General features: G+C 43.8%; 1 protein-coding gene across 2 annotated transcripts in view; it reads right to left on the minus strand.

Annotated features, from left to right (window-relative positions):
* SMTNL1 (smoothelin like 1) overlaps positions 1–16,905 on the minus strand; it is a 396,202-nt gene that overhangs the window by 298,510 nt on the left and 80,787 nt on the right. For both annotated transcript variants that reach the window (XM_073596979.1, XM_073596980.1), the window contains exons 2-3: positions 7,173–7,325; positions 5,281–5,386 (exon numbers count right to left, since the gene is read on the minus strand). In XM_073596979.1, coding sequence (XP_073453080.1) covers positions 5,281–5,386; positions 7,173–7,325 — 259 coding nt within the window. The remainder of the gene's footprint in view (positions 1–5,280; positions 5,387–7,172; positions 7,326–16,905) is intronic.

A 16,905-nucleotide genomic window follows, 5' to 3' on the forward strand; every position in this document is an offset into this window, starting at 1 on the left:
CAATCACATATTTTTTGATCTCAATATTTTTTATTTTTATTTTATTTATTATATTTTTTTCTTTCCTTTTTTGAACATAGAGAGCAATACCTGTGTTCTATTTATTTAATTTTCATTGTGGTGTTTATATATACACCGAGTAGTATTTGCTCAGTGACCACTACTTATTTTCATAATCTCTCATGATGCTGTAGGCACCTGTTTGTTGCCACTCTCATTCTTTTTTCAGCGCGACTTTTTGAATTTTATTAACTTTACTGTTTGTTTTTTTAAAAATTCATGAAAGTGTCCCTTTTCCCAAAAAGTTGCATTTAAACACTGCTGCACAAGTACCGTGTGATAGAAAATATTGCAACAATTGCCATTTTATTCTCTAGATTCTCTGCTAAAATATAAATATATATATGTATGTATGTATGTATGTATATATATGTGTGTGTATATATATATATATATATATATATATATATATATATATAATGTTTGGGGGCTTAACTTGTAAACACCAAATGTCAAAAATAGGCTTAGTCATGAAAGGGTTAACATTAACATACATAACTCCTATAGATTTAGAGTATTATTCTTAAAAATTATATTTATGGGTGAAGCAAAAAGCAAAAGAACAAAAAAAACAAAAAAAATCCTATATGTACCAAAATAACGTGAGTGTTTTAGATCTGGAATCTGTGACTGGTACTCGGTTACTAATAATCACATTGTAATAAAAGTGAAATATCAACATAAAATACTTCAATTATTTCCACAAAGTGCATTTGTGCTAAACCAGTGCTATAAGGTGTCCTTTTATGAAACTGCGGTAAAATACCGCGATTCAGTTCTCAGGCATTCTCAGAGGAGATCGCTCTCCTCTGAGTGCCTGTTTATGAAAGTGTGTAGATCGCTTCTCATGTTGAGTTGGGAAGCGATCTACAAACGCCTGAGAACGGCTCCTCTCACTGTAATCTCGTGTGATGTAGTGGGATTACAGTATGAGGAACCATAAAATACAAAAGTGTAACACGAATCAGCACACATTATTCCCCAACATATTAATAAAATAATAAAGTTAAATTCCCCCTACACAATATACATTAACCTAATTATAAAAAAAACATTGTTTTATCAATATTTAAAGATCATACATGTGCCTATTTAAATGTGAGTGGTGTATAGTAAATGAATGTAATGCACATATGTAATGCAGCTATACACCATTCATATAAATGCAAAATACATTTATAATCATTAAAAAAATAATTTTAATTAAGTATACAAGTATAAATATTTATTAATAATTTAAAATAAAATATATTTCATAATTGATAAACATAAAAATTGATAAACTGGTGCAATGCGAGAACACTGCGAATCCACTGCGGGTTCCCGCATCGCACCGACTCGCATGTCAGTTCACACTGCCATATGCGAATCGCTGGGGAGTGTCAATACATTGTTAACGACACCCCCAGTTCAGCTTGCATATCGCACTGTGAACTGACAGTTCGGACATGAATCGGATCGCATGTGTGTGTGTGTGAACACACATGCGATCCGATTCTGGTCCGAACAGAAAAAAGGGTCCTGTGTGTGTTTGTACCGAATGCGGTGCGATATCAGCCATACTATCTGTACGACTGATATCACACCGCACAGACATCGCATGTAATGTGAATGGCAGTGTGCTGCGAATTACATGCGATGCCTGTGCGATGTCCGGCATCGCACAAGTGTGAACTGGGCCTAAAAGTTAACAACACCCCTAAATCTGTTCGCATATCGCAATGCAATCTGCAAACTGGGACAGTAATCAAATCGCATGGGTGTGAACACCCATGCGATCCGATTCTGCTGTGGACCAAAAAAAGGGTCCTGTATGAGTTTGGTCCGAGTGCAATGCAAATTCAGCCATACTATCTGTATGGCTGAAATTGCATCGCACAGAGATCGGATGTGATTTGCACTGCAGTGCGGTGCGAATCACATCCGATCTCAGACACCGCAGCAGTGGGAACTGGCCCTAAATCATATTGCATTTGCACCAAAATGGTACAGGACCCTTTATTTGGTCCGCACTGGAATCGGATCCCATGGGTGTGAACACCCATGGGATCCGATTCCTGCACCATTACATAGTTCGCACTGCGATCTGTGAAATGATCTGGGGGTGTCATTAACTTTACATTGACACCTGCAGTGGTGCGCAGATGTCAATGTAGGTGCGATGTGAAAACCCGCACAGGAATCATGCTGTTTCAAGCATCGCACAAGTGTGAACACAGCCAGAGACGTAAACATCTAAAAAAAATATATATATATCTATATATAGATATATATAGCTATATATCTATCTATAAATATATCTATATATAGATATATCTTTATATAGATCTATACATATATATCTATATATAGATATATATAAATCTATATATAGATATATATAAATCTATATATAGATATATATAAATCTATATATAGATGTATCTATATCTCTAGATATCTCTAGATATCTCTAGATATCGATATAGATATATATATATATATATATATATATATATATATATATATATATATATATATATATATATATATATATATATATATATATATATATATATATATATATAGGTGGGGAAGATGTACTATGACTGTTTGATGAAAGAAAGAAGTCAAAAGACTTCTTGCTTTCTCCAGAATACTCAGCCAGTTTAACGCTTCTCACTCTGATTCTCCACTTCTGAAATGGTGAATCAGAAAGTGAGAATTCTGCCACAGATCGCCAGTGAGGTGCCGAGATCGCACCTTCATAAACTGGCCGTTTCTGTGACAGTCAGTTACAGATTCTCACTGTGCTGAGATAATCTGCGGAGAACATGTTCTCTGCTGATTATCTCAGTTTCATAAACTGGTAATGACCTGAGATCAGCAGTGAGACTCAGGATCGCCGCTGATCTCAGTTTCATAAAAGGACACCTAAATGTCATAAAGTGACTGCTGCTAAATCATACAGAATCGTACAAAATGTCCAGTGCTATGACATTGTAAGTAGTCTCACTGGACATTTTGTATGATTCTGTATGATTTAGCAGCAGTCACTTTATGACATTTATAGCACTGGTTTAGCACAAATGCATTTTGTGGAAATAATTTCATGTTGATATTTCACTTTTATTACAATGTGATTATTAGTAACCGAGTACCAGTCACAGATTCCAGATCTAAAACACTCACGTTATTTTGGTACATATAGGTTTTTTGTTTTTTTGTTTTTTTTTCGCTCATAAATATAATTTTTAAGAATAATACTCTAGATCTATAGGAGTTATGTACACCAGGTAATATATAGTGGAATTGTCCACTAATAGAAAAAAAATTTTCTAACCCCACAAGGGCAGCGCCATAACTACTCCTGCTTTTTACCAAATTCTAATACACTCCACTTAGGTGGTTTTGTATCTGTAGAGGCAGCAGCCCCATATTCTAACTACACTCAACCACTGCGCGGATTTACCCCATATATCTAAAGTGTAAAAGCCGCCATCACAAAAAGTCCAATACTAAACTCAAATAAATCAAAATAAAAAATGCAGCGCTAAAACAATAATGTGAAATGAACAAAAATCACCAAAAAAGCTCATATATGTGTGAAAAATAAAAACCAGCACATCAAAAATGACTAAAGGTGATAGCCCATCAAACATTGACACAACAAAAATTGAATGAAAAATAATAATAATATGATGAAGTAATGGTGAAAACAAGTCTCACATGGACAACTAAAGCAGATATCTCAACACGTGAAAAAACCTTAGAAAACACTAGAGATGTTCAAAATTAAAAAATATACAATAAGGATGTGTGTAATAAAAGTGTCAAACACAAGAAGGGAAAATAAATCCCAAATACCCATTAGCAAATAGTGTAAAAAGTTCAAAACTGAAAAGTCTGTATACAATGTGAACTGAAAATCCAAAGGAAATGTGAATTGAAATCCAAAGGAAATGTGGTAAAGGTAAGTCCAACATCCAGAGTATTCACACCCAAGTGAGATATGAGGCTCCTTACCAGCTAGAGATGACCACCATAACAGTAGTCTCACCAGGCATTTGGGAAATTATCAGGTCTCCCACAAACCTATGTCGGCATCCACAGTTGAAATTGTGGTACTCAGAAAACAAAAGCAAAAAAGGCTCCCATAGTGTAATAATGCAAAACGGGTCATTTATTTGGCTATAAAGGTTGCACTTACAGAAATATCCATCCGTTAAAAGCATGTATCTGGGCCAGACCCCAGACGACGTCCTATCGTGACGTAACATGTAGGGTGGAGCCTGTGATGCTGACGTCATTACATTTTCCTTGGTAACTGATGGGATATACACAGTAAGCGGGAGGAAGTTCATGGAGATGCCGCAATTCCTTCCCTTGATACATGCTTTTAACGAATGGATATTTCTGTAAGTGCAACCTTTATAGCCTAATAAATAACCCGTTTTGCATTATTACACTATGGGAGCCTTTCTTGCTTTTGTTTTCTGAGTACCACGATTTCAACTGTGGATGTCGGCATAGGCTTGTGGGAGACCTGATAATTTCCCAAATGCCTGGTGAGACTACTGTTATGGTGGTCATCTCTAGCTGGTAAGGAGCCTCATATCTCACTTGGGTGTGAATACTCTGGATGTTGGACTTACCTTTACCACATTTCCTTTGGATTTCAATTCACATTTCCTTTGGATTTTCAATTCACATTGTATACAGACTTTTCAGTTTTGAACTTTTTATACTATTTGCTACTGGGTTTTTATTTGCACACTTATTTGGGATTTATTTTCCCTTCTTGTGTTTGACACTTTTATTACACACATCCTTATTGTATATTTTTTAATTTTGAACATCTCTAGTGTTTTCTAAGGTTTTTTCACGTGCTATCACCTTTAGTCATTTTTGATGTGCTGGTTTTTATTTTTCACACATATATGAGCTTTTTTGGTGATTTGTATTGTTTTAGTGCTGCATTTTTTATTTTGATTTATATGCATGAGATTCGTATCTTTTAAATATAATGCCATTAAGCCTATCTAAAAAAGCTGCAATATCACATTTTACCAACATATAGTACTCCGTACTATGAAAGAAATATCAGAAGGGCAAGTATAGATGGGCTTAGGGCAGTATATAAATTACACAAAAAATGTTCAATGCAACTCCTTTTATAAAACATTTTATATTTAGGTGGATTGCAATGCTATAGAAAAAAAAATGTTTCCCAATTCAAACCTCGCGACCTCGAGTCTTTGCTCGGCACCACTCCAGAAGCATATTTTTAACAGCATTGGCACCACAGCTTGTTGACCTTTTAACTCGAATGCCTGAGGATGCAACCCTGAAAGACAATTCAAATAACACGTTATATCTCATTCCCATATTGAAAGTGAGAATAAACATTTCTTCTACTAAGACTACAAACAAACACTGGTGTTGGTTGCATTTAGGATTACCCAGCTATAGGCTTGTCCTCATATTACACAGGTTTGGTCAATTTAAATGTGATTGTACAGAGATTAGACAATCAGACTGCAGTGTATATAGCCACACTAACAGTTTTAACAAGTTTTACCAACAAATCTGAAAAAGCTTAAGTAAACCAAGTGGTACACAAATTTAACACTGAAGCTGGGTTCACACTTGTATGACAAACGCTCCGACATTGGGAGCTCATGTCACATGACGAGTGCAAATTAATGTTTCCTTATGAGAGCTGTCTTAACTGGTCTGACACAAGTCGGTCCGACTTTGAAAATGCTCCCTGCACTACTTTGGTCCAACTTTAATCCTACTTCAACCCGATGAATATCGCTGAAGTCGGATCAAAGTCGGATCATCGTGTTAACTGATCCTAATATGGCATGCGACTTGTGCTCTGAGGATCTTGAAGGGGAACTCCACGCCAAATAAAAAAACGGCATTGGGTTCCCCCGCCAAGAGCATACCAGCCCCTTCGGTCTGGTATGGTTTTAAGGGGAACCCCCCACGCAAAAAAAAAAAAAAGGCATGGGACCCACAAAATCCGTACCGGACCCTTATCCGAGCATGCAACCCGGCAGCTCAGGAAAGGGGTTGGGGACGAGCAAGCAGCCCCCTTCCTGAACCATAACAGGCCACATGCCTTTAACATCGGGTGGGTGCTTTGGGGCAGGGGGGCCCAGCACTCCCCCCACCCCAAAGCACCTTGTCCCCATCTTGATGAAGACAAGGGCCTCTTCCTGACAACCCTAAAAAGGGGACCCCCAGATCCCACACCCCCCCGTGTGAATGAGTATAGGGTACATCGTACCCCTACCCATTCAACAAAAAATTGTCAAAAATAAACACCGTACAGAGGTCTTTAAATATTTTATTAAGGCAGCTTCGGCATCTCTTCTGATTTCTTCTCCCCTCTCCGGCTCTTATCCCTCTTCTGGTGATGTCTTCTCCCTCTACCGGTTCTTCTCCCCTCTCCGGTTCTCCTCCCCTCTCCGGTTCTCCTCCCCTCTTCTGCTGGTTCTTCTCCCTTCTTCTGCCAGTTCTTCTCTGCTCTCTGCTGTTGTCTTCTAGTCCTCACCAGTTCTTCTCCTCTGTCCGCTGTCTTCTGCCTCTGCTGGGTCTCCTCTCCCTCTGTTCTTCCTCCGATGTTGACTCAATATTCTTTCCCGCTGTAATGCTGGGTCTGCAGTGTGCCAATACCTATATTGGCATGGGGCGTGGGGCCTTCGTCACCCAGAGGCCCCACCTACCTGTGACGACACTGCCCCATCATGCTCCGGGCGGTGATGTCACAATGGGGCGAGGCCTCCGGGAGAGTGCCAAAGAGAAGCAGTTTGGGAGACTGCTTTTAAATTGTACCCAAAAAAAAAAAAAAATTAAGCCTTGCATTACAAGGGTAGGTTTTGCATTTACCTGGAGTTAAGCTTCAAAACTTTGTTGTAGAAACATCAGCAGGAAAACTGAAAGCAAATTGCTATTAAGGAACTTGTTGTAAAATGGTATAAATGTGCATGATCACTTGCAAAACAGCTTATTGCTATTGATACAATCTGATATGTTTACTCATCTCTTCTCCTTATTTTGAGCATTCAAGACCAACCAACAAAAAACATTCCATTGCTTTTACAAAAATCTCATGCACTGACCCTCCAGATTTTTCTGCAATGTCATTCTTTATAGCTCCTCCATATATTTTTGGCACAGTTGAAGATCGAGACAGATCAGCACTGCTTTTATGACATTCTTTTTCACGATAACCCTCTTTATTGGAAGCCATCATAGTATCAGTTGTTATGGTGCTGATAAAAAAAAAAGAAAGCAATTACGTAAATTAGCTTTTTAACTCAGCAGATCATACATCATATTGCAAATTGCACATTATAGCGTCTACAAACTATGGTACATTTTACTGGAATTTACTCAGCTTTTAGTTTATGACTGCCTATCTCATTTCTTGAGGTGCTAAAATGACAGAGCAGTACAACCCCCCCCACACACAAATTTGTACCCCTTTTTGGAAAGTAGACACCCCAAGGAATCTGCTGAGAGGCATGTTGAGCCCATTGAATGTTTCATTTTTTTGTCACAAGTGATTGAAAAATAAAATAAATAAAAAATGTTTACACAAAGTTGTCACTGAAATGATATATTGCTCACACGTGCCATGGGTATATGTGGAATTACTCCCCAAAATACATTCCGCTGCTTCTGCTGATTACGATACCAGAGGCATAGATAAGGGGGGGTGTTCAAAACCCCCCCCCCCAGAGCATCCTGGCAAAATGCACAGACAGTGTCCCTGCTGTTTAGCCTCAGCATCAGCTCAGTAGAAGCAATCAGAATTTTGGAGTGCAGCAGCCAGCCCCCCTTCTATTGTGCCCCACCCACTCAGTTTAAAAAGGGGTCCCCCTGAAAAGCATGAAATTACTGCGAGGTCACAGATGCCGGTAATTGACAGTGCACGGTTGAGGGAACTTCTAGACTGCTCCTCAAGGTATCATATGACACAGCTCAAGGGAGACTGGGGATGCAGAAGTTTTCCTACTTCTGTGCCATGCTGAATCTGAGGTCTGATAAGTGGGGAAGCATCAATTTTCTGTTTTGGGAAGGAGGAAGTGAGAATTCCAGCCTGAGGGAGTTTCTTTTGGTGGGGGGTTAAGGAAAGAGGGTGGGTTTGCTTTTGGAGAAGGGGGGAGAAGTTTACAGGGGGTGGTTAATGGCAGGGATTTGTTTCTGGGAGGGAGTTTGATTGGATGATTTTCTTCATAGTTAGGAATCTTTGCTGGGGGAGAGAGTGTTTACTGTGGGAGATATTTTTGCTTTGGCGGGGTTGGTTTAAAGACAGGGGTGTTTAATTTTTGGGGGGATATTTGAGGGAGGGAGATATTTTACAGTGGGAATCTTTGCTTGGGGCTGGAGGGTTCTTAGGAGGGAGAGGGGGATTTTTTTTTCATTTAAAAGAGATGTTTTTTTTTAAATTATACTTACCCTGGTGGATGGAGCATTGATCCAATGTTGCATCTGTCTCCAGCTGCTTCTAAGACAAACAACAGAGCGATCAAAGACCGCTGATCACTCAGTTCTCAGCCTTCAGTGAGCAAAGAGTGGTGTCTTTCAGTCCCTGGCTCTGCCTCCCCCAAGCTCACTGGAATGCCAGGCTGTGGAGGGGGCATTAGCGGCTGGCTAGCTGCTGGTCCAGGCATCTGGGTGAATCCTGACTTTAAAGTTAGGATCTTTCCGCAGCCTGGACCTGCTGGGCGATGTCAGCTGACAGCAGGCTATAGGTGGCTGTCAGCTAAAAATGGGTCACATAAGTGCAGAACGAACTGTACTCCTCCCCAGGAGAAGTACAACCAAGCGGTATGCCGTCCCTTCAAAGCGCATGCACCGGTGACATCATGGCTGCTTTCCATGTAAATATCTCCTAAACACCACAAGTTTAGGAGATATTCACTGCACCTGCAGGTAAGCGTTATAATAGGCTTACTTGTAGGTACAAATTCAAAAGCTGGGTTTACTACAGTTTAAGACTGAATAAAAGCCAGCCATATTGACCAGGTGCAAAGGGCACCATCCTGTGGTAGGCAGTGCACAATATTTTTTTTTTTCATCTCTTAAAACATTTCATAAAATGTCTTAGGACACAGTTTTTTAAGGTTTAAATAAATCACGGAATTTACTGCCTACCACAATATGTTGCCCCTTGCATCTTCTCAACTTGCACAGTAAGGTTAGCTAAAATCCAGTCTTGGGTCTCATTCATACATCCTACATGACCATGGGGCAGCAAGTATACTGCAAATACCTGCACCTGGGATCTCAGATGTTCCAATATCTGCTCAGCCTGCACACCTGAGTGATGGGCTGAAAAGAGCCAAGGCTGTCTGCTGCTGTAAACATGTATCCACATGTATCTGCACACCCAGTGGTTACCTGCAGATAGGGATACAATTTTGCCCTTAGATAAACTCTCTCTGCTTTGTCCCCCAGAGCTTAAACATGGGGACTAGGGATGAGCTTCGTGTTCGAGTCGAACCCATGTTCGACTCGAACATCGTCTGTTCGCCGAATTGCGAACGATATGGGCCGTTCGCGCCAAATTCAGCCATTGCTGGCTGATGATTGGCCAAGCATGCACTATGACCCGCATGCTTGGCCAATCACAGCGCCGTCTGAACAGAGAGCCGTAATTGGCCAAAGCCAAGGAGGCTTTGGCCAATTATGGCTCAGGGGATTTAGCACAAGCTCCACACTATATAAGGCCACCTGCACGGCGGCCCTGTGAAGTGTGTGTTCCGGCGTTCATAGATAGAGAGAGAGAGAGAGACAGACAGTGTCATTTGATTTGAGTTAGATAGATTATGCAGAACAGTCAGTCAGTTAGCTGCACTTACAGTGTATTGTGTATATATATGCATCCCAGGTGTTGCATATATATATATATATATATACACTGTATTCAGTTTAGCTAGATCCGTTCCTGTTATCTTCTTACTGACAGGCAGGCTTGTCTTGTTACAGTATTTACAGCTACCTGAAGAAAATTGCTGGTGTTCTTTTGATCCTATTAGTACCACAGTCAGGCAGCTAGACTATTTACAGTTAGTGCAGTGCGTCCTGCTCACAGTGTTCAGCTAAAACTACAAGTTAGTGGGGTGCGTCCTGCTCACAGTGTTCAGCTAAACCTACAAGTTAGTGGGGTGCGTCCTGCTCACAGTGTTCAGCTAAACCTAAAGTTAGTGGGGTGCGTCCACCTCACAGTGTTCAGCTAAACCTACAAGTTAGTGCAGTGCGTCCTGCTCACAGTGTTCAGCTAAAACTACAAGTTAGTGCTGTGCGTCCTGCTCACAGTGTTCAGCTAAACCTACAAGTTAGCGTAGTGAGACCTCTGCACAGTGTTCATCTAAAGCTACAAGTTAGTGCAGTGCGTCCTGCTCACAGTGTTCAGCTAGATCCGTTCCTGTTATCTTCTTACTGACAGGCAGGCTTGTCTTAGTTACATACAGTTAGTAAGGTTGAATAAAGACACCAGTCCATCCAGTTCAACCTGAGTGAGTGTGCGTGTCTACAATTATCCGTATTTTATTTAAGGTACCCATATAGCGCCGTCAATTTACGCATCGCTCCACACATACATCGCACACTCACGATCCCTACCCTCAAGGAGCCCACAATCCAAGGTCCCCAAACTCACATACATATACTAGGGCCAACTTTTGGACAGAAGCCAATTAACCTACCAGCATGTCTTTGGAGTGTGGGAGGAAACCGGAGTACCCGGAGGAAACCCACGCAGGCACAGGGAGAACATGCAAACTCCAAGCAGGTAGTGTCGTGGTTGGGATTCGAACCAGCGACCCTTTTTACTGCTAGGTAAGAGTGCTACCCACTACACCACTGTGCCGCCCTTAAAATGAAAATTGCTGGTGTTCTTTTGATCCTATTAGTACCACAGTCAGGCAGCCAGACTATTTACAGTTAGTGCAGTGCGTCCTGCTCACAGTGTTCAGCTAAAACTACAAGTTAGTGTGGTGCGTCCACCTCACAGTGTTCAGCTAAACCTACAAGTTAGTGTAGTGAGACCTCTGCACAGTGTTCATCTAAAGCTACAAGTTAGTGCAGTGCATCCTGCTCACAGTGTTCAGCTAAAACTACAAGTTAGTGTAGTGCGTCCACCTCAGTGTTCAGCTAAACCTACAAGTTAGTGCGGTGCGTCCTGCTCACAGTGTTCAGCTAAAACTACAAGTTAGTGCAGTGCGTCCTGCTCACAGTGTTCAGCTAAAACTACAAGTTAGTGTGGTGCATCCACCTCACAGTGTTCAGCTAAACCTAGAAGTTAGTGCGGTGCGTCCTGCTCACAGTGTTCAGCTAAAACTACAAGTTAGTGCTGTGCGTCCTGCTCACAGTGTTCAGCTAAACCTACAAGTTAGTGTAGTGAGACCTTTGCACAGTGTTCATCTAAAGCTACAAGTTAGTGCAGTGCGTCCACCTCACAGTGTTCAGCTAAACCTACAAGTTAGTGCGGTGCGTCCTGCTCACAGTGTTCAGCTAAAACTATAAGTTAGTGCTGTGCGTCCTGCTCACAGTGTTCAACTAAAACTACAAGTTAGTGCGGTGCGTCCTGCTCACAGTGTTCAGCTAAAACTACAAGTTAGTGTGGTGCGTCCTCCTCACAGTGTCCAGCTAAACCTACAAGTTATTTTTTTGCGAGCTCTGCACAGTGTTCAGCTAAAGCTACCCGTAGAAGGTTGGTGGTGTTTTCCTGATCCTATCACTACCGCAGGCAGCTAAAAAAGCTACAAGTTAGTTTTTTGCGAGCTCTGCACAGTGCTCAGCTAAAGCTACCTGTAGAAGGTTGGTGGTGTTCTCATACTACAGGCAGGCAGTTGATTTTGCTAGCTGCAGTATCAGTATATATATATATATCCCAGCTTAGTGCAGCTACAGGCCATTAGTATGTCTGGAAGGCCAAGAAGGAGAGGCAGACAGTCACAAGCCAATAAGAGAGGGCAAGCAGGCTCTGTGTCTAGTGCTGGTCGTGGAGACGGTGCATCCTCATCAGCACGTGGCCGTGGGACCCGCTTGGCCTTTTTTTCAGCAGCTGGCCGTGTTGAGCCGCAGTCGAGTAGATGACCAAGCCGTCCTCATCCTCCTCATCCTCTCTCACCCATGCCCAGGGTACTTTGTCTGGCAAAGCAGCGGCCTCTTCCCTTGGCTCAATGTCATCAGTGACTTCTTCCCTAGCCCCACCATGTCCTCCTGAGGAGTCCCTCGAACTGTTTAACCATAGTGTTGGGTACATGCTCCAGGAGGATGCCCAGCGTTTGGAAGGCTCTGATGATGATACTGAGCTTGATGAAGGCAGTAACATGAGCACGGACAGAGGGGGTGCCCAAGAAGGACAGCAATCTGGCAGTCATGCTCCCCCTGCTGCAGCATACTGCCAGCTTTGCTCCAGTGATGAGGAGGGAGGGGATGATGAGGTCACTGACTCAACGTGGGTGCCTGATAGGAGAGAGGAGGAGGAGGAGGAGGAGGCGGCACATCACCACCAGGATGCCCTCCAGGGGCCAGCCTAAGGGCAGCACCTTGACTGCATCACACCCCAAAGCTCCACATGTGCAGGGCGCTGCAGTCTCTGCGCGTTATTCAAAAAGTTTTTTGGTGTGGGCCTTTTTTGAGATGAGTGCATCAGATCGCACCGCTGCTATTTGCAAAATATGTCTCAAGCGTATCTCGCGTGGCCAAAACATCTCCCGCTTGGGTACCACATGCTGGACCAGCCATATGTTGACCTGCCATGCAGTTCGTTGGCAAGCGTATCTAAAAGACCCACACCAAAGAACAAAGAGGACCTCTCCTTGCTCCTCATCAGCTGAGATCTCCAACCCCACTATACCTTCAGTCCTCTCTGAGACCTGCACTGAGAGGAATGAAGGTGTAGAATTAGGTGTGTCACAGCCAAGTACTTGTGGGCAATCTGCTTTTGGTACACCGACGTCAGATTGTACCAGGCAAATTTCCCTGCCCCAGCTGCTGCACCGCCGAAAGAAGTTTGCTCCCAGCCATCCACATGCCCAGCGGTTGAATGCTAGCTTGGCAAAATTGCTAGCACTTCAACTGCTGCCTTTTCAGTTGGTAGACTCTGCCCCTTTCCGTGAGTTTGTGGAATGTGCGGTTCCTCAGTGGCAGGTACCCAAACGCCACTTTTTTTCACGGAAGCCGATTCCAGCTCTCTACCGGCATGTGGAAAGCAATGTCCATGCCTCGCTGGACAGGGCGGTCAGCGGCAAGGTGCATATTACCGCTGACTCATGGTCCAGCAGGCATGGACAGGGACGTTACCTAAGTTTCACGGCGCATTGGGTGACTCTGCTGGCAGCTGGGAAGGATGCAGGATAAGGTGCAGTAGTGTTGGAGGTTGTTCTGCCACCACGCCTCCAAAATGCTAATGATTGTGACACACCTCTCTCCTCCACCCCCCCTCTTCTTCTTCCTCCATGGCCTCTTCCTGTGCTTTGTCCTCGGAACCAGCGGTGCTCCGTAGCCATTCAAGGGGCTACGCAAGTACGCAGGCCAAAAGATGCCATGCGGTGCTTGAGCTGGTGTGCTTGGGGGACAGGAGCCACACTGGGGCAGAGGTTCTGTCAGCTCTGCAGGGGCAGGTTCAGAGGTGGTTGACGCCACGCCAACTTAAGGCAGGAATGGTGGTTTGCGACAATGGCACCAATCTCCTCTCTGCCCTCCGACAGGGACAAATGACCCATGTGCCCTGTTTGGCTCACGTCCTTAACTTGGTGGTGCAGCGGTTCTTAGGCAGGTACCCGGGCTTACAGGATGTCCTGAGGCAGGCCAGGAAAGTCTGTGTGCATTTCCGCCGGTCATATAATGCCAGTGCTCGGCTGACGGACCTCCAAAAGGAGTTTAACCTGCCCAAGAACCGCCTAATCTGTGACATGCCCACCAGGTGGAACTCAACGTTGGCCATACTGCAGCGGCTGCACATGCAGCAGAGGGCCATCAATGAGTACCTGTGCGACTATGGCACCAGGACAGGGTCAGGGGAGCTTGTTTTTTTTTCCCCACGCCAGTGGGCCATGATCAGGGATGCATGCACTGTCCTGTCACCATTTGAGGAGGCCACGAGGATGGTGAGCAGTGACAGTGCATGCATCAATGACACTGTCCCCCTTGTCCACCTGTTGGAGCACACGCTGCATGGAATAATGGACAGGGCACTTGAGGCAGAACAGAGGCAGGAAGAGGAGGACTTCCTTAGCTCTCAAGGCCCCCTTTCTCCAGACAGTGTTCCTGCGTGCCCGCCGATCACACAGGAAGAGGAGGAGGAGGAGGAAGATTGTGTCAGTATGGAGGTGGAGCCTGGCACTCAGCATCAGCAGCAGTCTTTAAGGGATCAGTCCCAAGAAACACATGGACTTGTACGTGGCTGGGAGGAGGTGGCTGCGGACCATGTCGTCCTTAGTGACCCAGAGGACTCCGGACCGAATGCCTCAGCAAACCTACGCTGCATGGCCTCCCTGATCCTGCAAAGCCTGCGTAAGGATCCTCGTATTCGTGGTATCAAGGAGAAGGACCAATACTGGCTGGCAACCCTCCTTGGTCCACGTTACAAGGGTAAGGATGTGGACCTTATCTTGCCATCGCAGAGGGAGCAGAGGATGAAACATCTTCGGGAGGCCTTGCGGAAAGGTCTGTGCAACGCGTTCCCAGAGACTGGGAGGTTACAAACTCCTGTTTCTGGACAACGTGTTGCTGAGGCTTCGGTCAGTCAAAGAAGGAGCGGTGGAGAAGGTGGCCGTCTGACCGATGCGTTCAGACAATTTTTTAGTCTGCAGCCCCAAGGTATGATTGGTTCCAGCAACCATCGCCAGCGTCTGTTTTACATGGTGCAGGAATACCTAGGGGCAAGATCTGACTTGGACACGTTTCCCACCAAAAATCCGCTGGGTTACTGGGTCTTGAGGATGGATCACTGGCCAGAGCTTGCACAGTATGCAATTGAGCTACTGGCCTGTCCTGCATCCAGCGTTCTTTCGGAACGCACATTCAGTGCTGCTGGAGGCTTTGTAACTGATCACAGGGTGCGTCTGTCCACCGACTCGGTCGATCGACTGACCTTCATAAAAATGAATCAGTCTTGGATCACCACCAGCTACCAAGCACCTGATGCTGATGTAACCGAATAATTTTTTTTGAAATCTCAGATCCCTTCAAAGACTGCCTATGCTGATGCTGAGTGACTATCCCTGAGTAATTATCCTCTTCCTCCTCAATCATCACGCTGATAGCTTGTAAGAACATTTTTGGTTCTGGACGCCACCACCAGTGCTTAAGGCCCAATTTTTCAGCCCCTGTTTAACAGGGGCGTGTAATTACAATTTTTGATGCAATACTTTGCAGCAGGGCTCGTTTCTGCGTTCCAACTAGAGTATCTGTGAGGGGTTGCAGTGTTGTGGCACCAGCACCAGTGCCTAAGGCCCAATTTTTCAGCCCCTGTTTAACAGGGGCCTGTAATTACAATTTTTGATGCAATACTTTGCAGCAGGGCTCATTTCTGCGTTCCAACTAGAGTATCTGTGAGGGGTTGCAGTGTTGTGGCACCAGCAGCACCACCAAAGGCCCAATTTTTCTGCCCTTGTTCAACAGGGGCATGTAATTACAATTCTTGATCTAATATTTCACAGCAGGACCCTGTGAGGGCTTACAGTGTTGTGGCCACAACACCACCTAAGGCCCAAATTTCTGCTAAGTATATAGGGCAGGCCCCTACTTTCAAACATCTAACTTACAAACGACTCCTACTTGCAAACTGAAGGAGACAACAGGAAGTGAGATGAAATCTACCCCTAGGAAGGGAAATTCTCTCCTGTAAGAGTTAATATGGGAAAAATATTTCTCCTTTCCACTGATGCTTTCCAATCCTTGTTCCACAAAAAAACCCAAATTTTCAAAAAACATTTGTCATTGGGACAAAAAGTGAGGTGAAATCTTCTGAAGAGGAGGAAAGTCAGCAAAACAAATGTCACAGGGGTGATAACCCTTCCCTATGTTTTCCAAAAAGCTTAAAAAAGATTTTTTGGCTGGAGCTAAACACGTTAAAAATGTACCCGTTAAAAATAACAAACAGATTCTACTTAACAACAAACCTACAGTCCCTGTCTTGTTTGCACCGCCTGTATACTGCTGTTCAGAGTATATAGGGCCTGGTGGCCCCACACCTTTCCTTATTTTAATTTGGATGTGGGGTTCCCCTTAATATGCATACAAGACCCAAAGGGCCTGGTAATGGTCTGGGGGGTACCCATGCCGTTTGTCTCACTGGTTTTCATCCATATTGCCAGGACCCGACATTACATTAAACCCGTTTTAAATGAGATTTTTTCCTTTAAAAATGACATTTTGTGCAGGGACTGTTCTAAACACGGGAAACACGCGCCACTTTACAGGCATACTATAGACACACCCCAGGTACGATATTTAAAGGAATATTTCACTTTTTTTTTTTTTACTTTAAGCATCATTAAAATCACTGCTCCCCCAAAAAACGGCCGTTTTTAAAAGTTTTTTTTGAATTGATACATGTCCCCTGGGGTAGGACCCGGGTCCCCAAACCCTTTTTAGGACAATACCATGCAAATTAGCCTTTAAAATGAGCACTTTTGATTTCGAACGTTTGAGTCCCATAGACGTCAATGGGGTTCTAACGTTCGTGCGAATTTTCGGTCCGTTCGCAGGTTCTGGTGCGAACCGAACCGGGGGGTGTTCGGCTCATCCCTAATGGGGACCACTGGATGCAGAGATACATGTTAGCAGCAGTGGCTCTTTTCAGCCCATCACTCAGGTGAACAGGCTGAGCAG

This window comes from Aquarana catesbeiana, linkage group LG08 (genome assembly GCF_042186555.1).
Source record: "Aquarana catesbeiana isolate 2022-GZ linkage group LG08, ASM4218655v1, whole genome shotgun sequence".
Classification (NCBI taxonomy): domain Eukaryota; kingdom Metazoa; phylum Chordata; class Amphibia; order Anura; family Ranidae; genus Aquarana; species Aquarana catesbeiana.